This window comes from Cryptotermes secundus, unplaced genomic scaffold (assembly GCF_002891405.2).
Source record: "Cryptotermes secundus unplaced genomic scaffold, Csec_1.0 scaffold1366, whole genome shotgun sequence".
In the NCBI taxonomy this organism is placed as follows: domain Eukaryota; kingdom Metazoa; phylum Arthropoda; class Insecta; order Blattodea; family Kalotermitidae; genus Cryptotermes; species Cryptotermes secundus.
Genome location: NW_019737415.1, coordinates 213,431 through 240,099, shown reverse-complemented (window position 1 = coordinate 240,099; position 26,669 = coordinate 213,431). Strand labels below are relative to the sequence as shown.

Genomic DNA, 26,669 nt, shown 5'->3' with positions numbered 1-26,669 from the left:
GGTTTTTTTTTGTTTGGTCCCTTTTTTATTTAGGTCCCACGAGTAATGGGGATTTAAAAGGTCACCACCCGCAGAGCCCCATACGGGTGGAAGGCATAAATACAACAGGGTGCTGCCCGGTGCCCCGAGGGGATCATTCGTGACACTGACCAATAACCACCCCAGTGCCATGCAGCCCTCAGCATTATGCTTCACACCTTGGCTTAGGCGGTTGGTCCTTCATAAGTATAACCCTCACAAGCCTCCAGGACCAAGAGTGCATGTCCGGGGGGAGGGGGTATCCAAGATAACTGGGAGTGCGATACTAATTGCCATGAGGTTGCGACCAGGGCAACCTACACAAACTTACCGCCCCTGGAGGTTGCTTCAAAGCTCCCCCATTCCCACCCCTCCACATGGGTTGGTCGAAACCATTTTAGAGTGTTGAGCCCTAAGGCTTACGGCACCTTGTCGGTACTCTAGGGAGACAACTCAAATAGCCATAGCTACCCCCATAGGAGTGCTCTCCCGCATTTGTCTGGGTACATTGTAATGAAACCAAAGAGTCATTATGCCACCACGTGGGAGGCTCTGGTCAAATGGCCATTGCCCTTTATGGAAACTCGGCCGCAACCCCGGAGGTTCATGCTAATGCAGACACTCCAGGACTGTCGTTGCCCAGCAGGACCACGAGGTGTTCCAAAGCTGTGTCTCAACGAATCCCTGGTCTGTGATACTTCCCCACCAAAGACACAGCCACCCTGCNATATATATATATATATTGTTTTGATTTGTAACTGGATTTATTGGGCTCTTAAACATCTTGTGACTGCACTGTGCAGACCACTATCATACAAAGACTAATGTTCTCAGTCAGAGCCTTCACTGCCCTGCTTGTTAACGTCATCCAACAGTGAACAATCCTCTGCTCCCAAGCTCATGTCCTCGCAGGTTATCAGCTGTCTTACACCAATCTTCTACTCTTCTAACCCTGCTCTCTCAGGACTCTCTTATAATAGTAGCTGGTCCTCATTATGTAGCCTTGGTACAGATTGCACAAAAAAACATCACTTCCAACACTTACTCCATTGTTGCGTGTTACACAGTCGTTACCTAGTAATGGCTGTTTCCTTGACTCCACAGATCTTGCGTTGAGTAAATATACGGTGTGTCCAGGATCTGTTAGGACTCTTTTTTTTTCTTTTTCTTTTTTTAATTTTGCCCTGCAGTGTCATCTGTTGGCAAGTTGTGGCATTATGATTCTTGAAGTTTCAGCTGTGGCTGTCTATAATTTCAAAGCGCAAGCATCGCTGCATCATGTGTTCTGACCTTGAATATAACAGTACTGTTCTGACACTCATGAGAAAATGGCGGTTGAACCGAGGGCCAACTTCAAATTTTGTTTGAAATTAGGCAAAACAGCTGGAGAAGCTTACGAAATGATGAAAAGTGTGTACGGTAGTGATTGTTTGAGTCGCTCCAACATTTTTCGATGGTATGCTGTATTTCGTGACAGCAGGGAGGACATTGAAGATGCTCAACATTCATCAAATCCGAGAACAAGTCGCACTGAAGAAAATGTGAAAGAAATGACTGGAATCCTTGCATCAGAGATATGTGTTTCTTCAAGACTCATTGAGGCGTTTTTGGGAATACCAAAACGTACTGTGCGTCAAATTTTTACACAGGATTTGGGAAAATGGTAGGTCTGTGTGTGGTTTGTACCACTCGCTCTGTAAGGTGATGAAAAACTTGCCAGAGTGGAACACTGCAAATACATGTTACGGTCAGTCCAAAGTGATACAAAATTTACAAAATTGATTGTTACTGGCGACGAGATATGGTGTTTTCAATATGAGCCTCTCACAAAGCGGTAGAGTACAGCATGGTTGAGCCCAAAGAAGCCAAAACCAAAGAAAATGCTCATGCAAAAGAGTTGAGTGAAGACTCTGCTAACCGTTTTCTTCGATTCCAAAGGAATCGTTCACAAAGAATTTCTGCCAGAAGGTCAAACAGTGAATTCTGATTATTATCTCGGAGTCTTCAATCGTTTGTGGGTGAGAATTCTTCGAATTCGACCTGAATATTGAGAGCAGGGTTCCTGGTCGCTCCTCCACAACAATACCCCCACCCCACAAATCAAAGATCATGCATGATTTTTTGGCCAGAAAAGGGATCACAGTCCTTGATCATCCTCTGTATTCACCAGATTTGGCTCCAGCAGATTTCTGGTTGTTCCCAAAAGTTAAGTTGGCGATGAAAGGAAACCGTCACAACACCATCCAGGACATCCAAAGGGAATGTACCTCAGTTTTAAATACGATTCCACAAAAGTAGTACAGTGGCTGTTTTCGAAAACTTTTCAATTGATTCCAGCCATTTATTGATTCAGAAGGAGACTATTTTGAATAAAAAGAGTGAAATTTTGAAAATAATTCACATCTTGTATTTTTAATGAACACAGTTGTATCAGAACCTGGACACACTGTATATGCCACAATATTATACAGAATGCCCCTGGACACCAGATCAAGTATTGTCACAATAATTGTGTGAATATGAATGGGGTTTTGGATTGATAACTGAATTTACTGGACAGTTTTATGGTTCATGGCTATACTTTATGGATTACTCTCAGACACAGACTAGTATTCTCAGTCAAGTTGCTTGTCAGCGGCTTCCAGCAGCGGACATTCCTCTGCTTCTGGGCTCATGTCCTTGCAGCCTGGCAGCCATCTCACACCAGTCTCATACTTTGACTGCTGGCTTCAACTGGTACTTCCTTTAGCTTCTATCCCTCAGGTCGAAGTCTACTCGACTCTCAGATGACTTAGCTGTTTTTTGATTCTCCAGATATAGCCTCTGCATGGACCCACATAGAACATTGCTTCCCACAATTCCTTTGTTGTGTACATAACTGTTGCTACGCTGACATGTTGTTTACTTGCTATAACCTAGTAATTAAACTGTTCGGACTTTCAGCAGACATGCCATGGTATAAAAAGTTTATTGTTACATACCGTGGCTACACATTCTTTACATCTGCCATCTGAGATTCTGGCAAGCTGTTATAACGATATTATTTTTTTTAAATTTGTTAATATAGTTTGCTGTCCTCATCATCACCAAATTAATAACCATATACACTCATATACTATATTACTACATTGAACATAATCTATATAATGGATAACAGTAAACGTAAGAAACCAGATATATTCATTCATTCATATTATTTATTTTCCATAGAGCCTTACAGTATATAACCAGGATGTGGAAATGGTCCTTAAAATATATATCAAAATAATCTTCAAAATACATATACAAAGTTGTATGAGTCCATTATTTGCAACAGTAGGTTAACGTCAGTTTTGCAGGTTTCAGATAGGCAAACTTATGCATCATAAAATCACATATATTCAATTCAATTCAATTCATGTTTATTTACGTGCAATAACTTAACAGCACAGTGGCCAATTACAAAGTTAGCACGAGTATATGAAGATACAGAAAAATAATTAAACACAATACAAATATGACAGAAATAAATCAGTGAGCATAAATCTAAAGAAGACTTAAATATATGCATACATTTATGAATTATGAATTATTATGAATGTTGCTAATACTGTTAGCAACTAGATACTAAGAGAAGACAAGTGGGAGTGATAGCATAAAATTAATAACAAGTCTAATAAATTAATACCAATTACATAAGAAAGTTAAAGTTAGCCGAAGTATACACATTTGTAGTTAATTAGAACACTAATCCAGTAACACTGTAAAAGGTTTGGTACATGCTTGTAAAATATGATTCAGAGAAACCGCTCCGTGTGCAAATATGTCGAGATCTTTACCTGCCACATTGGTAGCAAGGGCACACCGAGAAGAGGAACAGTGTCTTTTTGAGGGACGAACGCTAAAAGTAGAGAAGTCTCGAACATGGCAAGTAGGAACACGAAGACTAGCATTATCCAGAAGGGAGGAGCAGGATTTAAGGCCATGATAAACCTGAATGAAGAAGAGTGCATCAAGAAGATGTCTACACAGACTTAGAGGGTGCAATCTTAGTCTCTCTAAGGCAGATGTATAACTATAGGAGCTATGTGGGAAGTAGCGATAGAAACAGACAGATGTAAACTTTTTCTGGATGTGCTCAAGTTTTGCGGAGTCAGTAGACGTGATAGAATTCCAAGCTACCGAGGCATATTCCAACTTGGACCTGACTAGTGTAAGATACGGCATATATAAAGAGGCAAGAGAAGAAAATCTAAAAGTTATTGAGCGTATAAGACCAAGCAGCTTTATACATTCGGAATATAAAAAATCAAAATGATTGTGAAAATACAATTTAGAATCAAAGAAAACACCTAGGTACAAAGTAGACAACTTTCAGTCCAGTATGATATACAGGTTTACAACACTTCAGTCTTTATTCACCTTACATGTTTCAATTAAAAAGAATCATCTTCAGAGGTGCACCACTACGAGCAGGAAACACTGTCACATAAGATGTTTTAACATTATGCACTTAGGTTATGAATAGTGCTCACTATATCACAGTTTGCCCTATGCAGCCACGTTGACATGTAGATTTACGTATGATGTTTCGTTTAAGCGTATTTGCTGGGTATTCAATTGGGGTTTCCCACTGCACGCAACGTGATGTTCACTTTTCCATAAAATAGCTTCCCTATGTATTTAAAATTGTATTAAAAATCTTTTGCATGTAAAAAATTGGTTATTATGTTAAAACTCGTGAACCAGCATTGGGTCATGTTGTTTTTTCTTCCGGATGGTAGATGTCGATTATTTCTCTTGGTTGTATGTTCTGTAAATATATTATTATATTAATTTTTATTTATTCTAATATAGTTATATATAGTGCTTATAAGGTTATTAAGTGTCTAGTTAGGCCTTACCTTATTGTTAGTTGTGTAGTTTACGTGCATGCTGTGTCGGATGTACTGTTTTGGAGAGTACTGTGTCACGTATTATATTCTTATATTCAAATTAAAACACCTAGGTCCTTAATGCAACTGGTGCGTGTAATAGCAGTACGACAAAGCTGATACCCATAGAGCAGGACATTAGTCTTCCTTGAGTATGACATAACACGCGTTTTATTGATATTAATACTCATGGAGTTGGCAGAGCACCAGTCACTGACATGATGAATGTCATTTTGAAGTAAGAGGCAATCCTGTGGAGTGTCTATAATGCGAAAAATTTTGAGATCATCAGCAAAGATTAGAAAATGAGAGTGACTTATTGAGTTACAGAGGTCATTAATGAATACATTAAAAAGAAGGGGCCCCAGGACAGAGCCTTGCGGCATACCGGAAGTTACTCTAAGAGGCTGGGAGAGAGCATCAGACACACAGGCCCGAGATCTCCTGTTAGCTAGGTAACTGCCGAGCCAGTTAAGGTATCCATCAGAAAATCCAAGGGAGCTGAGCTTATGCACGAGCAAAGTATGGGGCACAAGGTCAAAGGCACTAGAAGAATCAAAATAGACAGCATCAGCCTGATGCTGACTGCAGACAACAGGGGTCATAATATCTAAGAAGGATACCAGGTTAGTGGCTGTGGATTTGGATTTGGTGAAGCCATGCTGGTTGGGATGATGTTTAATATAATGCGAAATATGATCGTGAATAATGAATTCAAGGAGATTAGAGAAGTTGTTGAGAAAGGTAATGGGTCTGTAGTTACTCACACAGGCAGGATTGCCTCTTTTGAATACAGGCACAATAGTCACTTCCTTCCATGCATTAAGGAATAGCTGCTGAGACAGGCTCAAATTGAATATATGCCTAAGTACAGGAATAAAAATTGCCGAACAGCCTTTTATGACAAACTCCGGGATATCATCAGGTCCGACAGATTTAGAAGGTTTTAGTCTCTTAATGGCCTTGTAGACATCCGCATCAGAAATAGGTGCAAGAGACAGGAATTCAATAGGTTGCGAAAGAGGGGGAAGGTCTATAGGACAATGGGTATTATAAAGGGATTGAAAATGTTTGGCAAAGGTATCAGCCACTGCAGTAGGTTCATCTAAGTGTACACCATCAACTTGAAGCTGAATGCAACCTAAAGTATGTTTCCTGAAAGAAGACATGTATTTCCAGAGATGCTGAGGTTGTGATTTCAGGTCGTTATCTATTGACTTCAGCCATCGAAGCCTGTCGGTTTTGAAAGTGCTTTTAACAAGCTTACGATAGAAAATGAATTTGTCATAATAGTAATCTGTTTCTTTCTTTTTAAAGCGAAGGTGAAAGTAATTTTTCTTACCAATGTAGTACCTTAAGGAACTAGAGTACCAGAAAGGGAATTTAGATTTGCGAGTAGGGCAACGAGGAATTTCCTCTTCCATGGCAGCTTGAACAGTAGCATTTATCCTGGCAACTGCATCATCAGCAGAAGTAGCTCCATATACTCCTGACCAATCACACGCAGATAGGGTGTTGTAAAGCAGAGTATAATTGCCGGCGGCGAATTTTCGATGGCTGAACTTATAATTAGGATTATAGGTAATACGTGGAAGGTGGACATCAATAATTAAGGGCGGGTGATATGGATCAGGCTTGACCAAATCAGAGTAAGAAGGACCAGGCTTTAGATTGGTGAGATTAGAGAAGACTAAGTCAAGTAAGTTATAGTTGTCAACAGCTACAGCATACTGCCGAAGGCCAAGGAGACATGCGGAGGTGTATGTAGCATCCCCCTTAAGTTTAGCGTAGTAGTGACCGTTGGGCAGAGGTGACCCACGCACCCAGTTAAAACCAGGAACATTGAAGTCTCCTAATAAAACAACACGAAAGCTATTGGTGTCAAGCATGTTTTCAAGAGGGTGAAAATAATCAATAATGACTCCAGGTGGAGTGTCAGGAGAGAAATAGTGGTTGCCAATAAGCAAGCTGTGGCTGTCAACTGTGGGAATCTCGACCCATACACATTCAGAGCAGAGTTCTAAGTCATACCTGCGCCTGCAGGAACCCAGGCTGGAGATTAAATTAAATAACTTATATAAAAACAAAGTCACAATTTCATATAATCACTTAAATTACTGATTAGGGGTCGTCTGGCACCACACACATTCAAAACCAGTTCTATGTTAAATGTTCATACAAGCTAGAGAGGTGTAACAGCCTCTTCAATACATGTTTAAAATTGTACCATCAGCAGCCATCTTTGTTATGATTATCAGTTAATGACAAACAAATCTGGATTATTAAAATTTGATTCTAAATTTGTAGATCACATTAGTAAGATTAAATAAAATATGAGCCATAATAATTTTAAATAGGACAGCTGCATATATAAATTGAAAATATATTACAAATAATAACCATTAGCTCTGTTATAATTTATGTATTATGACAGTTATGCTGATAATATTCCTTCATATGCATATATGAACTAAGAGTATATTACAAATAATTACTGAACTAGCTCTGTTATAATTTACATAGTATTACTAATTATGTGAATAGTATTCCTTCATAGAGTAAAAGGAGTGACAAAGTAAAAGTGCTGCTCTAAAGTTTAGCGGATCAGAAGCCAAAATTTTTATATTGCTTGAGGTAGATGATTAAAGGCTTTAATGCCTGCTACATACGCACCTTTCCTGTATTTTGATAGGTTGACAGTAGGAAGTAAAGATTATTTAGGGATCTAGTTTTATATTTGTGAATCTCATTAACAGAATTAAGAAGATGTTTATTATTAATTGTAAATAAAATTAATTAGTATATGAACTGAGAATAAAATGTCATTATCTCCAGGTTCTTGATTAAATCCCTGCAAGACTCATTTGGACCAGAATTCATAATAATTCTAATAGCCCTCATTTGCAATATAGAAACATTATTAGTGCAGGAAAAGCTTCCCCAAAAAATTATACCATAGCTGAAGATAGAATGAATGTGGGCAAAATAAATTAACTTTAATGTATCTGGAGGGATAAAGTATTTTATATTTCTCAATGCATAACATGCACTGGAAATGTTATTGATAACATAATATGCTGTTTCCATGTGAGAGTATCATCAGTGATTAAGCCTAAAAATTTTGTATCCATCACATTTGTTAAATTAGTCATCATAAGTAATTTGTGTGGTAATATTATAATTATTCGTGGAATGAAATTCAACATATTGAGATTTATTAAAATTCAGAGTGAGCAAATTAGCATTAAAACATAAATTAATATCTTTAAAAGTCTGATTAAAGTTCATATCAAAGTCTAATTTGTTCGTGCCAGTTACTATAATATTGGTGTCATCTGCAAATAATACCGTGTAATAATTTTTATTAATTATTTTTGGTAAGTCATTTATATAAAACAGAAAAAACAGCAGGCCAAGGATCAAGCCTTGAGGAACACTGCATCTGATTAATTCCCAGTCACGAGAGTTGCTACAATCAATTCTGTTCCCTATTACAACTCTTTGATATCTACCTGACAAGAAAGATTCAGTGAGTGATTTAAATTTCCCATCTATTCCATGGAATATTAATTTTTCCAATAATGTTTTGTGATTAACACAGTCAAATGCTTTCTGTAAATCACAGAAAATGCCTCCCACCAATCTGCAAATATAGAATGAATACCTTTATCCTGTTTTGATATCCCTTTGTCCTCATTTATTATTTCCCAGATACTTTTCATTTTATCATTGGAATTGAAAATAATTTTATTATAATATGATTTCTTTGCCTCTATGATCATTCTTGATAATACTTTGCAATATTGATGGTAGTATATTTTAAGATCTAAATCATCACAGTGCCTGCTTTGCAGAAATAGTTCTCTTTTGCTTTTACATGAAATTATTATCCCTATAGTAATCCAATTGTTATTAATCGTATTATGCTTGACTTATTTTTTTGGAAAGCAAGCATAAAAACATCTTAAATACGTATCATGAAAGTTGTTGAGCATAACATTGACATTATTATTCCCAAAGATGTCCCATTGTTCCCAACTTAGTAACTTTTTAAATTCCTCAATATTATTCTTATTGTTGCGTTTCAGTAGTGTGTTTTATTTGTCATACAACACAAACTATGTTTCTTTTGGAAAATGAATTAGTTCACAAATTTATGGTACCCAATCCAGAGGTCCTGGGTTCGATTCCCAGCACCAGATTTTCTCAGAAGTAGTGGGTCTGGAATGGGGTCCACTCAGCCTCATGAGGATAATTGAGGAGCTATTTCAAGGAAATAGCGGCTCCAGTCTTGAAAACCAAGTTCAACAGCCATGGGGATCCATTGCATTGACCACGTGACACCCTCTATCCGCAAAAGTTTGCACTAACTTCACTGACAAGCAGTGGTCGCTCGGTCAGTATAGTTCGCTTGTGAAATACAGACCACGGAGTTTGTTTTGTTTTCTGTTGTACTGTACAGTATAAATTATTAGTTTTGGTAAAGGAAGAGAAAACATTACTTGGATCAGTCTTGGTATTCTGCAGAATTCCAAAGAATGATATTACTGCCTAGCTAGATAATGCTGAGATAAAGTGACAGTCAATAAATAATCAAGGTCTTCATTTTATACTTTTCTTCAAATGGGCAAGCATTGTATAAAATGCCTGACTGTTATATTGAATACCACCAATGTCATACTTTGTGTAATATAAACATATTCTCACAGTAATGTGTATGAAGAGTTGTGTTTTCTGCGATGTGACGCTGTGTATTCCTGTAAAATTCACCAGACAACAAAGCATATCTCAGAATACAGAACTCTTCAGATAAATATAAATACTAGTTCCTTCATCGCAAGTTCTTTTGTTTTGTATCTAAATTCTGTTAAGGAAATTACTATTTTTTGCATGTTGCTTCAGGTATTTGAGAGGGTGTTTGAACACACAAACTTCCCTTCCAAACACATCTACGTTAACATTATACAAAGTTGAAGTTGTGTGTTTCAGGTATCTTTCCAGGGTTACATACATTCCGTCAACATGTGATAGATGAGTGTCAGAAGCAAGGCTACCTCTGCACTGTTGGTGGGAGACGACGACTTTTCCCAAGTATTTGCAGTTCCAGTTTCATAGTTCGGGCTCATACGGAAAGACAAGCCGTTAATTTTGTTATTCAAGGTACACTAATTTCGTACTTCATTCAGTACCTCCAAAAAGAGTTTAATTTTTGTGTTTACCCTGATTTTGGATAATAGATATTTGTAGAAGTGGGCTGTATTTCTGTTGTTATGGTGATCTGTGCTGTTTTCATCTTCAAAATGAAGTGACTACTCTGTTGTCCTTGCCAGTACTTACAGTACCCATCCACTGCAGGGTGTCAAGTGGTATCCAATAGAAATGTAACAGAAAGGTAGCTCTTATAGAGGCTGATCTTATTGAGACTGGGAACACTGTTAAAACAGTTGGAATATTTTAGAAAAGCTTTGTGAGAAGTGTGATCATGTGGGGACAAGAGTATGAAAAGTAGTAAGAAGAAGATTAGCCTTAAAAAAGAGAGATGTATCAAGTTTGGTGTGGTGCTGTAGATATCTTGGACTGTTATGGGATGCCGTATTCTAATAGGTTAAGATATTGTCTCCATTCTTTTAGCATATGAAAGATGGTCTTCCATGTTTTTTTGGTCTTATAAAATTCTGTTTATTTAGAGGTCCATAATGCAGTTACATGCACAGTATTTATTATTGTTATTTATTTGCATTGCAGTTTCCTAGTTATACATTTTATTTTGTCATCATCAAGTGAGTTATTGATCACATCACCAACTTCACAAAATATGATGGGTATTTTACCACATACTCATTATTCTTTGTTCACAGTATCTTTAGTCCACTTTGTAGTTTACATTTAAGCTGGCTACTGATACTGGTGTTTGGTTCAAGTCAAAGTTGGTACCCATGGAATGACGGTTTGTGGTCTTTCTGTCACGAAATTTTAAACATTGCAAATGTCCTGCTTTGGTCAATTGCAACCCTAGTTTCTTCTAGACCCCTGACAAGAGGAAGCTGCTGTTGTCCTTAGCTCTGCCTTAGGCTTGCTGTAATTTGAGAAAAGAGCATTAAGCAGTTGTGTTTCAGGAAAGGCACACAAAATTTCATTAGGAAATCTAAACAGAAGAGGTCCCACGGAAGACCTTGGCATGGGTGGAAAGGTAACATTAACTCTTTGACTGGTGGGGGCACGTTTCAACGCCCGGATGATGCCAGCCATTCCCTGGCATTGGCGTGTTTTAGCGCTTTGATAAACTCTTCCCTTCTTTGCTCTCTTGGCATTCATCAACCAAACACATATATATGATAGTTTTTGTGCATGGTTGTAAAGAACCCTTGTTAATTTTGTGGGGATCTATATTGCTGTCAGAACCCTCCGAGAAGGAAAAGGTCAGAAAATATATCACATTCATTCAGTTTCACCATGGCTTCTCACAGCAAGTGTCGGAGTGTTCCTACAGACCAGCTGGAAAGTGCTGTGAACGAGATTTGTGCTGATGATGATAGTGGCGATGAAATAATAATTCCTGAATTAGATGAAGTTGATAGTGACAATAATGCAGTGATAGACAATGATCCACAAGACAGTAATCATGAACAGTTACCTACCACGAGTGCAGTGCCTGACACGCCCATCTCATGGACGTACGGAGACATTGTACCAACAATAGTTCCATTTACTAGTAGTTCCGGGATCAAAATTGATATAACACATAAAATGCACTCCTTTTCATGGATTAAAATTTTTCTGGATGACGACTTAGTAAATCACATCACAACTGAAACCAATCACTATGCTTAAGAGCACTTCAACACACATGAGTTAGCTCCTCACCCTCGAGAACACAATTACAAATATGTCACACCAGATGAAATCTGGACATACTTAGGAATTATGTTCATGACAGGAATCTACAAACGCCCTGAAATTGAAGAATATTGGTCCACTAGGCCCCTATTTCACGCTCCATGGTATAGACAAAAGATGTCTTTGCGGCAGTTCCAACAGATTTCAAAATTTCTTCATTTTGCTGACGATGCACGGCCAGCTGACTGTGAAGAACACCTGTATAAAGTTAGGCCAATTATAGACTCATTAGTGGGGAAATTTAGAAACACATATATCCCTGAAAAGGAAATTGCAATAGATGAAGGAATGATCGCTTGGAAAGGACGTCTTATCTTCCGAGTGTATATGCCTGATAAACCTGATAAGTGCGGTATAAAGGCTTATCTTGTTTGTGCATCGACAAGTGGATATATTTGGAATTTTGAAGTTTATTGCGAAAAATCAAGACCTATAAAGGAATTAGTTGTCGATCTGTTGGGGCCACAGCTTCTAGATAAAGGGTATCATCTCTACCAGGATAACTATTACAATAGTGTAGAATTGTGTGAGACGTTATTACAGAGAAATACCCATGTGTGTGGAACCTTCAGAATGGACAGAGGAGCCCCTAAAAAACTGAAGGATGACGAAAAAATTTGAAAAAAGGGGAATCTGTGTTTTCTAGGAAGGGGCAGGTTCTCATACAGGTGTGGAGAGATAAAAGAGACGTCAAACTTATCTCCACTCTTCACACAGCAAAAATCGTGGAATCTGCAAAAACGAATCGCAAAGGAGAAAAAATATGCAGACGCAAGGTAATTGGGTACTACAATAAACATATGAGAGGGGTTGACAGTGCTGATCAAATGCTCCATTATTATCCTTGATCCCGCAAAACTGTAAAGTGGACAAAGAAACTGGTGTTTTTCTTGTTGCAAATGACAGCGTTGAATAGTTTCATTCTATTGAAAGGAACACAACAAACGAAAAATACAAGAAGAGAAATTACAAATTCAAAGATTTTATATTGGACTGTGTAGGAAAAATGACTGAACCAAACAAACAGTGTGGAGAGGGAGAAGAGTCAAAGAATGAAGTGGATGACGAATCTATTGCTTCAGACTCGAGTGCAGTCACGCCTCCGCCCGTGACCTTGAAAAGACCACCAGTGAAAGACCCAGCAAATCGTCTAGAGGGAGGCCTGAAAATACATAAAATGGTCCATATTCCTCCCAGTAACAAGAAGAAGAATGGTGCCATGAGAAAGTGTCACGTGTTTGCTAATCACAAGATTAGAAAAGAAACAAGTGTCATGTGTGCAAGCTGTGGTGTGGCTCTCGGCAAACTTTCATGTTTCAATGTTTATCACACGAAGAAAAACTACTAAAAAGGTAAAATATTGTCTTTTTATTAGTTCTGAAAATTTCGTTTTTAAAAACCAATTTTTGTTGGAAAAAAGTAAACACATGCATTTTAGCGACTTATGGCTTAAAGGGCTTCCCAGGACAGGGGTGGGATTTAAATACCCTTTGCGCCAGTCAGAGAGTTAAGCTGGATCTTGGAGAAAAAGTTTACGGTACAGTCCAGTGGCAGGCTCTTGTGAACATAAGTGGTCTTTTCAAAAATTTTCTGAACTATTTTTTTGTAATTTTTTGGACATGCCTGCAAATAAATGAGCCTTATCACCTTCAAAGTACTCCCCTCCTACATTGATGCACCACTCCCAACACTGTTGCCACTTGGAAACAGTTCTGGTACACCTTTCTCTGGATCACACTTAGCTCCATCCGCAAATTTTCTGTAATCTCTTGAATTGTCTGAAATTGTCCTTTCAAAGTGGATTTTAGTTTGGGAAATAAGAAAAAGTCTACCAGAGCCAGCCCAGGTGAGTAGAATGGCTGATGAAGTACAGTTGTGTTTGTGTTGGCCAAAAAGTCACAAATCGGTAGCGACGCATGAGCTGGTGCATTGTCATGATGGAGGAACCAGGAGTTGTTTCTCCAAAACTGAGTTCTTTTTCTCCTGACATTTTCTCTTAGAACTTTCAGCACTTCAAGGTAATACCAGCAATTCACTGTTTGCCCCTGACATAAGAATTCATGATGCACAACATCCTTGATGTCAAAAAAGAACTGTCAACATGACTTTCTCAGTTGACCTAACCTGCCACACCTTTTTCAGTCTTGGCAAATTTTTTCCAACACATTGTGAAAACTGCATGTTCATTTCCGTATTGTATCCATAAACTCATATTTCATCGCTCATTATAATTCTTTTCAGAAGTCAGAAGTTATGGGATAAACTTTGAAATTACCGAATGCATTTCTGATTTTGTCATAAGAATGTCATGACATGATGCTATTGATATGTTGCACTCTTCTGCTATTCCCCACACTGTCAAACAATGATTATAATGCATGATTTCACGAACTTGCACAACATGAGTGTCATCACTTGACGTTGAGGGCTGTCCCAAACACGGCATTCATGTGTTGACTGCCAACCACCTTTAAATCACTTAAACCATTCATAACAATGGCTACAGCTCATGCACTAATCACCATAAACGTTTCTTATCATTTCATGGGTCTCTGTAAACATTTTCCCTATTTTGAAGCAAAACATAATGTTAATATGCTGTTCATGAATATCAGCCTGCTCGAATATCGCAAGACACACAATACATGCATGTGAACAAATAACTCTCGGGCGATGGCTCATCACAGCAGGATGATAATAGGAAACATGCCATTAGGCAGCATAACTACCTGACATTGCTAAGACGTCGAATTTGTGTGCTATTTCATAAGTTCCGAAACTTTTTGAACAGACCACATAGTCTTAATAGTTTGCATCCTGTTGTGTGACTCACATAAGATATAAAGCAAAGAAGAATATACCATTAACACAACAACACTCTGTATTTTAAAACAAAGAAGACACTACTGTATCAACATTTGTTTTATTAAAGCGTTTATGGATGCGACATGTTTCAGCCTCTATATAGCCACTTCCACTGGCAAATATAAGTCAGCGCATAGTGGTCGCAGAGTCCTACCATTAATACACAATTTTTAACTTTGAATTTTTATCGTCTTAATCTTCAGCATCTGGTTTTTAATTCCTATGTTTTTAACTTTACCTTTTTTTAGGTTATAATTTTAATTGTATTATTTAAGTACATTCAGTTAACATTTCAACCAAGACTCATTTTATATATATTTATGTATTTGAATTAAGTCCAAAAACATAATAAGGACCCTTATTTAGTGAACTGAATGATAATTGGATGCAGTTCAGCAGCTTAAAGCCGAACACTGTATGCCTAATGATGGCCTGATATAGAGGCCAAAACATGTCACATCCATAAAAGCTTTAATAAAACAATGTTGATACAGTAGTGTCTTCTTTGTTGTAAAATACAGAGTGTTGTTATGTAGACGGTATATTCTTGTATGCTTTATATCTTACTTAAGACCACATGGTAATGAATGTTTAGGATTGAAGGTTGAGAATATATGTTACAAAGCAAGTAAATATTTATCTGCTCTTGAAGAACAGTGTTTTGTGGATCTAGTCATGATCTTAGAATACCTGTAAAAAAATATTCTAAACGGATAAGATCGAAGGAATTGCATAGTCCCATATGCACTGGAAATGGGAAAAGAGTATTGTCTTGTAAATGTGCTACTGTGATCACATGGATGGCACACAGGCCTTCAGATCTCTGTGTGAAAATGTGACACAGTCTCTAACTTCCATAGATGATATATTCTCATAAAATGGCCAAAGAAACATAAAACATAGCTAACAGCTGTTATTAGTCACACAGCCTTTCTGTATCAAACACACTAAGACAGCAGTTACGATGAGACATTCAGTTACATGGCCTGGCCATCTGGCTTCCCATTCGTAAGCAGTGGTTAAGAATTCTCAGAGATTCTTTCATGTGGAAAATAATGATGAAATAACATTTTGAAATACAAGACAAACCCTTGCTTTCTATGCAGGTTTCCCAAACATTCGAACCATGTACCTCGGCCCTTCTCAGTTCAGTCTTCTCATTCACTTACTGTTGGCTTTTGGAGGAAGTGTATTATAATTACAAGCATGAAAGATGGGGTAGCTGCTTGCCTGGAAGATGAAGACAACAGTATAGCCTAGTTTTATATTTTGCCATCACACCCAGACAATAGTCAATGTCATGTTTTACTTCACTCATCTTTATAGAACGTTTCATATTCTGTTTAGGTTCAGCAGCTGACCTGTGTAAATCAGCCATGCTGCAGATAGAGCACAAGCTACAAGAAGAGCAGCTGGCTCACGATGCACATCTCCTGCTACAGATACATGATGAGTTGGTGTGGGAGGTGAGCATTGCTCAGCTCCAAAATGTCAGAGGTGAGTCTTGTCGACGGAAGCCAAGACAATGTATCTAAGATATACAGTTCTTCTTATATCAGAAGTGATTAGAGTTATACATGGTGTACACATAAAACATATTGTGGCATGTAGATTTGTTGCTAGGCAACAACCGCGAAATAAGCAATTATGCCACAGCTAAGTAACTGCTCCACAAAGAAGCATGTTTCCATGGCAACAGTTGCACTGCAACAGACAAGGTGTTTTCTATGTGGTGCATGCTGAGAGGTTATAAGCAGGGCCAATTAGCTTTTGGCATCAGTCAGTGAGTCAGAGAACTGCTGCGGTTCAGTTGTTGTGAGCTGTTGCTGTTAGAAGCTGGTAGCTGAGGCCAGGGACAGTTCAGGAACCCAGGGAAAAGGGAATGTCCATCATTGAAAGCCTCTACCAAGCAACGGTTATGAAAATGTGACTGTGGACACTAGTGTGTGTGATAGTGTACTGTAAACTGTAGTCATGCACTGTATCAAAGAGTCCAGTAAATCTGGTCAATCGAAAACCCATCTATACTCATACTCATACACATGACAGTATATTATTTTATTGTATAATTGCTCATTAAATAAAAGGCAGAGGAATGAAAACTGAGTGCGTTTCAGTAGGATATAGAGTCAAGATTTTGTTACCTACATTTTACAGATGTTCGGTGAGGGCACTGAGAGTGGCCCAGTCATATCTGTATTGAATTTCATTGCACATGTTAGGTAAGATGGGGGTAGCAGTAGCTACTGCAGCCCTTATACTCCCATCAAGTTCCTGCATAGTTCTATCCAGTGGCGCCATCCACAGCTCCCTTGATATAATACTGAAGGAAAAAAATTGAGTGGAGTGAGGTCAGGTGAATGATATACCAAGTGACATGCTTGCCACTGCAAATCCATTTCTCAGGAAACTTGCAGATTAAGAAGTCTGTCACTTTCTTGTGGAAATTTATATGTCCTTCATTACTTTGGAACATGTCATTGGGACCTTCTTCAAAAATAGGCTTGAGAAATTCTTCCAACATGCCTAAGTACACTGTGCTAGTTGTTTTATGTTCAGCAAAGAAAAGAGGCTAACATACGAGGGTTGGAACTTTAATAATGGCAACTATTTATTTATAACTGATATAAAATAGATGCATGTTTCAGAGTTTTACTGTCTTTAGTGTAGTCACCAGCATTGTGTACAACCCATTGTCAGTGATGTGGAAGCCGTAGGATACCTTTAGCAGCGCCTGTTGTGTTGATTGTTCGAATGGAGCGGTCTACTGCCTGAAGAATTTCTGGAACAGTTCCGAAGCGAATGCCACGAAGTGGTTCTTTCATCTTAGGGATCAAGTTGAAGTCACAAGGGCTCTCAGGTAAGGTAGGTATGTAACTAACATGTGGTATAAGCAACATTATTTGTTTCCATTGCATGGCATCTCTACAGCAGTGTTGCCACTATTAAGGTTCCAACCCTCGTATTTTATTTGAATGAAGTACAAAACATTTTCAACTTTGGACAGCCTTTCATATGTTAAGTTATTTCATGATGATTTTGGCTTCCCCAGATTCTCGGATTATGTCAGTGAATATTTCCTGATAAATGGAATGTGACTTCATCACTGAAGACAGTTTTGGCTGAAGAAAGGTCAAGTCTTAAGAGATAGTCTCAGCAGTGTGTGTAGCAAACTTCTATATCTTGGGCAGTTACTTGTTACAATAGTTGGTACATATAACGTTTAAATTTCAAGCATTTCTTCAGAATTTTGTGTTCTGTATGTCATGTTTAATTGTCAGGTAATATGCCTGGTTGATTTATGTGGACTGTGAATTAAAGTCACTTGAAATTTGTCCACCTGAGCTACTGTGACTGGTTGTTTTTCAAGGCTTTCTTCACTATAAATGTAGCCAGTGTGTTCAATTTCTGCTCTTAGTAAATTGACGTTTTTAGTGGTTCCCTTCCAAACAACATGAAACCTCCTTTTTACTATAACTTTTGTATAATGAAACTGTAGCACACATTTAGTTGTTTCCACTTGTGACATCATTTTTACAGCTGTGAGTGTAGTGTTTCAAGTGGAATGATTTGGAAACTTAGGTGGCACAAATTAGAAACTTGATCGTACAATGTACTCAGGTATGTTTATTTTTTGTTCCTTGCCTTTAATTTCATGAGCAGTGTTACAGTAAAGTGGTATATACATGGTGTCCAGATGAAAGGCATCCAAAATAAAATAATTATGTCTCATAAAGCTTTTATTACACACATTTATGGGTTACATCACTACAAAAGAAACTATCAAAGTTCTTCCTGAGTATATAACTTTCTCAGTAAATTTCAGTGTGGGCTCCCTTGGTGGCATGACAGATATCCAGATGATCCAGCATGTTTGGTGTTCCCATAGCCACAGTGCCCCTTATGCAGCCTTTCAGGTGTTGCAAGTCGTTGATCTTAACCTGGTAGACAATGTTCTTCACATAACCCCACAAGAAAAAATTCAGCGGAGTTAAATCTGGCGACTAGGAGGCCAAGCAATTGATCCACTTCTGCCGATCTGTCTCCCAGCCATCTCTCTGCCAGGTGATTCCTAACATGGTGGCAGAAATGTGGCGGTGCATGCGTGTAAGCGGGGTATGGGAGAAAAACTTACGGGGTTTTCCTTTCTGATAACATAAACTGGATACATGTATGATAATTACTTTCCAAGATATAAATTGTTTTATTTTGGATACCTTTCATCCAGACACCAGATATGTCATGTGTACATCCCATATATACAATAAAGAACAGTGGTAAACATTTAGAAACATTGAAAGTTCTAATTGCTAAAGAAACCTATAACTTAAGGTAGGAGGAAACTTCATTTAATTATTACCAAGCAGAAGAGACTTGAGTAGTGTTCAGGCTGTTTCAGAGATAATTATTGATAGCTGAATGTACAAGTTCTGAAATGTAAGTATAACATCCTTCTGGTTTAATTGTCTTGAAAACTGTAAGCATTAATAGCTTTGTTTTTAATTGTGCTTTAAAATTACTTGTTTCTTGTGTCCTTGCTGGGCTACTCACTAGTGAAGAAGGAGTTTACATGATGTTTCTCTTCTGTATTTTCTAGGTATAGTGAAGACAGTGATGGAACAGAGTAAATCACTTTTTGGGCTCTCAGAAAAATTTTCTGTCCCATTGCCTGTTCTCATTTCCACTGGAGAAACCTGGGCTGACATGACGCCTTAACCTGTCAGTGACTCAATAACCTTGACATAAATGAAGTTATATGTTCTCAAGCTTCATTGTTTATCTTCATCATCATAATAATTTTGCCTAGTTGGTCTGCACAGTAAAATGTTATGTTCTGTGTCATATGCCAGGCACAGCTTCATATTACTACTTTCATTGTTATGTACAGAAAGTTTTACAGAGCTGAATATCACAGCATTTTGGATGAAGCTGATATACAGGGTGTTTCAAAGTTCTAGCTCAATATTTAAGGAAGTTTTGGGGGCGAACATTTGGAGCTGAAAATGTAAATAAAATGTTACCACCATTAAGTAGTAACACTTTTATGTTGGTGTTTCCTTGTATTATTGTGATTTAAAATTTTTAACAATTAGAAACAGTTCTTTTTAACATGATATGTCACATGATCTCTTTATTTGTAGTTAAGAAAAAGCAAATTCTGTCCTTTGTACCATTTTTCATTTGTCACTTCAGAGTAGCTCTTCTTGTGTACATTCTGTTCTTGTCAGGAAATGTACTGTATGTCAAAGCAAATGTTCAGAGTGGCCTCCCTCCTCCTGAACACACACCACACAGAGCCATCAGATTGAGCCCCCTTGCAGCAACTAATTGTCTAAGTTGATTCCTAATGTTTTTAGTAGTTACCTTATTGTGATTAATTAGATTATCATGATTCTGAACTTCCATGGCATAAACTATTTCCTTCACGCATTCCCACAACTTAAAATCTGTGTGTGTGGGGGGGGGGGAAGCCAGAGATAAGTGGATGATGGAGGCCAGGTGACTGCACAGTTGAACTGCCCAGAACATTTTTGTGAAGCTTATTGTGCACTTGATATGAAAAATGGGAGGGACACCATAATTTTGAAACCACGTGCTCTTTTGCACCTGTGGAAGTACATCTTTTGATAAAAGTTGAAGTATTTCTTCGAGGAAATTGACATAATCTGGTCCACTTAGAGTAGCCTAAATATCCTATATTACGTATGGTCTGATCACATAATCTTTTGCAAATCTAGCCCACAGCAAAAACATCATTCTGTCAGGTGTTGTTATGGTGTCATGTCATTTCTTGGTGGTTTTCCTAAATCTCTTTTCCCCCCAGGCTTATGTTGTTATTACTTCCATAAAGCATTCATTGTTATCATGGTGAAGCTTTGTTGTTTTTGAGCTATGGAGAGTACTACCTACTGTGATGTAACAATGTAGTTCAGTAGAAGTTTGTATACTGGCACCATCTTCAGAATTAAAGAATAAGCAGGAAATGATCAAGAAGCAGACTTGCTGTTCCTATAAAACATCAGTGAACTTCTACAAAACTACATCCCACAAGGAAGTACTCTCTTGATGTCCAGAATAATAATTAGCTCAGAATGCAGTACCAGATGTTAAAGTATAATGTCTAACAGCATTTTCCACAGTCCCATTGTATTTATGAATCACATGGGGTGAATGTATTTATTGACTGCTTATACACATGACTCAGAACTACAAGCAATTACAGTGCTATCACTGATCTACACACTTTACAAATCACTGCACTAAGCCTCAGTCTTTTATAGTCTTTCCTACTCATTGCTTGGTAACAGCTCTCAGTAATGGAGATTCTTCAACTTATGTGCTCATGCTATTGCCTGTTCGCTAATACTACTCACAACTGAACTAATTGCTTCAACTGCCCTGGTTATAACATCTCAGCAAGGACCACATAGAAAACATCCCATTTCCAACAGTAACTATTGTTGCTTGTGTATTTGTTGCTGCGGGAACATGTTTCCCAAGCTGTTGCCCAGAAACGTTCATTGTTTAGAGAGTCACCACTTAGCAACAGATCTGTATTCCATGTAGCTCCCTCCATAAGACTGTTTGTCCCAAATGGCCTACAGGTATACCACCATTTCTCCTCTTTTAAGTGCTGTAATTGGTCTCACCTTCCTCTCTGAAGCTCGGTTTTCATGGTGTTTGTTCTCCAACTGCTCCCACTGCACCCTCCTTAAGGCACTTGACCCATGCGGCTCCCTAATAAGGTTCAAGTCAGTCCAGGTGTATCACCATCATCCTGTTTTTCTGATTGGTGGTGGCTAAAGTTCCAAGAATGGTCAGTGCTCCTACATCCATTGCTCTTGATCTGCTGTTAATGGCTTCTTTTGTTTTGGAGAGTGGCTGACCCTTTCACAGTGTTCTGACATTCATATTTTGAATACTGACTGCAGACCCGACTGTTCACTTCATGATCTCCAGCCCACTGGTTTTCCCGAAGATGCTGCTGGATGTGCTCTCCTTCCTCAGACTAGTAGCTGGATTGCGCCTCAGTCCCTTCTTGCATTGATACCTTCCGGTTTCACCTGAAATCTCTTGCTGAATATTCGTCCTTTCTGGGTTCCTTGTGTAAGATTGTCCTTGCCTGGTCCCTGATGACCCTGTCCCTTCTGCGATGCAGGAATGACATGGTGGGTCATCCTTCTGTGGGTGGCAGTCGGCTTCTTCCAGGATCCAACATATCCCTAGGTCCATTTCTTCAGCTGACTGTGAGACCTTATAGCTAGATGGCAGTCCCTGTTCTCCTACTCTAGTGCTCCAAAAGTTGCCACTGCAGTCTGCTCCTTAGGGACCTCATCTATAAGCCCCAGTATTATTTGTAGCTACAGGGTCACCACATTGTGTTTACACATATAATTTTAATCAGCAAGAAAAAATTAATAAATCATAGTATATAATCAAAGTGGGTGTATACATGTATGTGTTATGTCTCATTAGTGTGTCTGCAGTAACTGACCCCATGGTACAAGGTCTTCATTGAAATACTGGTAGTTACTGAGATGGTAAAGAAATTGTTTGCTTTTGTGGAAACCAGTTGTTCTTTACTGTGCAGTAAACTCTGAAGTAATAACACAAATCCATAAACACAGTAAAGTCAACCATTCAGAAGAAATGTGCAGAATATAAGCTAAAGCAGAGATAAAGAATTTGCCCTTTTTCCATTTACTGTTCCATGAAGGTGTGTAAATCTGCATATAATTTGTACTGTGGCATTAAGTAGGTGTGTTCCTTTTGAATTGTTCCTGATGTTCTGAAATACTTGCATTATGCTGGTTTACAAGGATTTATAGGCGGTTGTCCTGCTTATAATTCTTATAATTTTGCATATTCTCTTTGACCAACTGAATAGGAATCTTTTTCTGCCAGTATTAGTATTCATTCATTCATTTATTTATAGTTCCAAAAAAATCCATAGAGGCATCTGCCTCAGATATAGAACAAGTCAATAATACAATATAGCATATAAATATACATACATAATCAGATAGTCATCATCGTCAAAATTTAAATATTCAATACAACAAAACTACTGTACAGCAATACATTCCATATATCAAAATAACATATAAAATTACATATACGATCAAAGACCACCAAGATCCTTAATATAGTAATATAAAATCTATTTTCTTAATATATAATACACCTGTATCATAACAGTAATAGCACATTTTTCCTGAGTATTTATTCCATAGTCCATTGCATTCTAGCAATAGGCAACAATGTATAAAAAGGCTTTCAAAATAATCTTGTAAGAGCATTGCAAAATCTTTATTTGAAATGTCAACAGGACTACAAAAGTTGGCATGATGATAGCAGAAATCAGCCAAGATGTATGAAAACAGTGGTCATGTTCACCCATATTATACTGTATTTATTGAAAAAAAAAATGTATGCAGATGGCTGAACACGTTGTGGATGGAGTTTATCTTACCACCTTGTTATTTTTCGATGATCAAAGGCAAATCGTAACAAACCGTCTATAAATTACACAACACTAGAGCAGTATGACTTAAACATGTCCCTAAAGAAAATAGATGTGACAGAACAAGTTAGTACCCTTAATTTTTGGGTTGTGAAATATCTTATACAACTAGTAAGAATGTGGATGAGGAAATAGTTTCTGCTTCCTTTATGGCAGTGTAAAGCATACATTAGGTACATACATACATAGCTTCACAGATCTGTTGCCCGTATTGGGCTGGATATTGAGCTCGTCAGATTAATTAAAAGTAGTTGCGATATGCAACCAAGTCCAAATAGACACAACCTAGATACAATAGGAATATAATACAATTAGGTATTTGCCATATATTCATCAATAGAATAGAAAGCTTTCAAGATAAGAAAGTCTTTTAGTTTTCGTTTAAATAAATTAACATTATCCTTTAAAATATATAATTTATGTGGCAAATTATTAAAAAATTTTATGGATGTATAATACACTCCCCTTTGTATAATGGATAGTCTAGCTGACGTGACGTGTAGTCTATTTTGTACTCTAATGTTAATTTTATGTACATTATTATTTATAGGATAATTATTTTTGTTTTCAATTACAAACGTGACCATGGCATATATAAAGAAACAGGAAACTGTAAGTATCCCTAATTCTCTGAAAACCTCTCTACAAGAACTTCTAGGCCTCATCATTAACATTGCTCTAATTGCTCTTTTCTGAGCCACAAAAACTCTTTTCATTGATGATGAAGAAGAGCCCCAGAAAATAACACCATATTTAATTTGAGCTTGACAGTAAGCACAATAAGCCATTTTCAACACTTGCCTACTTACTATAGGCTGTAGAGTGTAAAATGTATGCAAGGAAATACTGTTAAGCCTATACAAGGTAATGGACAGCCTACCATTTTTGTACTGTGCAAACACTGGACAATGAGAGCAGATGAGAAGAACAGAAGCACGTGAGTTGCAATTCTTGAGATGCGTTGCTAGTTTTGCACTTTTAGATTTAAGATTAAGAAATAAATCAGAGAAAGTTTAAAATGCGTAGTATCTGTGAAGCAATTGAGCTTTATAGAATGGGCAGGAGAGATCACATGTTGAAAATGCCTGACAGCCATTCAGCTGAAACTGTAACTGCAAGTGAAGAGGACACCTTGCAGGTGAGAGACTGAGGAAATGATTGCAGAAATATAATGACATTGGAACAGGCCAAAAATGGACTTGATCACTGTAGATTTTGATTTTGTGCAATAATATAGTTACCAAATATGAACATTTCCTTAGTTTTAAGCTCACTGATACTTTCTTTGTTTTAAGAAAAAGTACTGAAGTTTATAGATCACCATTTTCTATATGTTTTCACCTGAAAGGACACCATTTCGGATTTTGCAAAAGGTGCTTGAACAAAGATGATGAACTTCTCATGTTCTTTCTGACTATATGGCCATAAGTAACTCAACATTTCATCACCTGGGACTTTGTTTTATGGAACCATGCAACTACTTAGATGCCCTATTAAGCAAAATACTACTCTTTATTCAGAGGGTAGGATTGTTATGGGCTAACTAAGGGGATACAGAGTTTATCATAGGTGTCACAGCATGAGGCCACTTTTGCCCACCCCTTGTGCATTTATCCATCTTCCCACCCACTCACCTGCTTAGCATCCTCTCTTTTACAACTTTGTAGTCAGTTGTGCAGTTTTCACATAATTTGGTATGAACATTATGCAATCAAAGGTCACTTCAACTTCCTCCTTCAGTTCCTAGAATCAGTAATAACAACATGGCATACTTATGAACTTGTCAGATGGGAGTACCGTTTAATGTATGGTCCTCAAATTTTATCTGGTAATAGATCTTTGAAAAATATATGTTACTTTTTTAAAAGTAGTATTTTTGTGTTGGAAGATTATACCGGTCGCAACATAATCATAAATTTTGTGGTTTCTGCATTCTTCCTTATTGTTTGCAGTTTAAAGTAATAGTATGATTACTGTAATTGCTACTACCAGAACGCCTTAAATTATTAATCCTGCTTATGTAAGGCTGTCAAACATGACGTTCATGTCTTGTGCTCATCTTTGATGTATCTGTACATTACATTTATTTTATGTGTTTTTAGTTTCTCTTTTATTCACATAGCTTGTATTTTAATTGGATTTAATCATTTGCCTTCAATGATGTGTTTTAGTTTTAACTGACCAACAGGAAGGTTTGGACAAAAGATCATGTATTTATTAGCAACACTGTTCTTTTCTGAATTTTGGTACTGTGTGCAGCTGGATTTTTCTTGCTTCAGACTTTTGGTCATTATTGATTCAAATTCTGTTTCTCCTCACATTCCTTTCAAACTAAGTAAATCTTTCACTCACCGAGGCAAGGGGCCATCTTGAGAAGCTTAATAATCACCCACATATAAAATTCCCCACCTGTCATGGAACCTAAAGATTAATTATCACATACATGAGAGCCAGTTCCTTGCCCATGGCCAGAACTACATAAATGCAGGCCACACTCTCCCATCCTAATTCTTAAGATCCATTTTAGTATCTTATCATCCATGCTTAGGTCTTACAAGTTATCTCTTCCATTCATATTTCATGACTGGAGTTTGCATGACCCATTCATCTCATCCTCCCTGATTTTGATCATCCTAATAATATTTGAAGAGTGGATGTGATGCTGTGTAGTCTGGTAGATTTTTGCCAAATCTTAGAGGACTGTATTGCCTCCAAATTCAGGGTCAAGAGTAAGCTGAGTGAGTAGTCAGCTAGCAGACACATTTACTTGCTGCTTGCTGTTTGCTTGCCTGGCTTCTGTATGTTTATTGCTGTGAGAATCTCAACTCTTGCTAATAAAATTCTCTGAAGAGAACAAATTATGATGCTCATTATGCAACTTTTCCAGTCTCCCATTTCTTCCCCTTTCATAGGCCAGATATTCACCAAAGTCCCTTAATGTTAGAGCCTAAGTTTCACATCCATAGGAAACAAGAGATAAAATTATGGCTTTGCATGATTAGTATTGATATTGTTAGATAACACATAGCAGATGGAAGATAAAAGATTCTGAACTAAGCAAGTATTTAGTCACAAGCATTCCCCAAATTTAATCTACTTCTAATTCTCTTGCAAATGCAATTTTGATATGATACTGTCATTCCCAAGTGCTTAAATTTTCGTATTTCTGAAGTCTGATTACACAATCACAGTGGCCACATGGTCTAAGGCATGAAGTCTTTGACCACTCAAACACTTAGGTCGTTGGTTCGAATCCCACTCGAAGCATTGATGTCTGTGGGTTTATTTTGTGTACGTGTTTTATTGTGTATAGGTAGAGTCCTTGCAACAGGCTGATCCCCCATCCAGGGAGTCATACTGACCACTACTTACTGTGTATAGGATTAAGAAACTGAAAAGTAGCCAAGGCCAAACAAAGGGCTGAAGAGCCATAGATAAAGTTGTATTTATTT

General features: G+C 37.7%; 1 protein-coding gene across 3 annotated transcripts in view; it reads left to right on the top strand.

Moving 5' to 3' along the window:
* The window catches only part of LOC111870419, a 67,948-nt gene extending 45,273 nt beyond the window's left edge, over nucleotides 1–22,675 (top strand). For all 3 annotated transcript variants that reach the window (XM_033753839.1, XM_033753838.1, XM_033753837.1), the window contains exons 16-18: nucleotides 9,921–10,091; nucleotides 16,041–16,190; nucleotides 19,291–22,675. In XM_033753839.1, coding sequence (XP_033609730.1) covers nucleotides 9,921–10,091; nucleotides 16,041–16,190; nucleotides 19,291–19,409 — 440 coding nt within the window. In that variant the 3' untranslated portion in view covers nucleotides 19,410–22,675. The remainder of the gene's footprint in view (nucleotides 1–9,920; nucleotides 10,092–16,040; nucleotides 16,191–19,290) is intronic.
* Nucleotides 22,676–26,669: the final 3,994 nt, after the last annotated feature.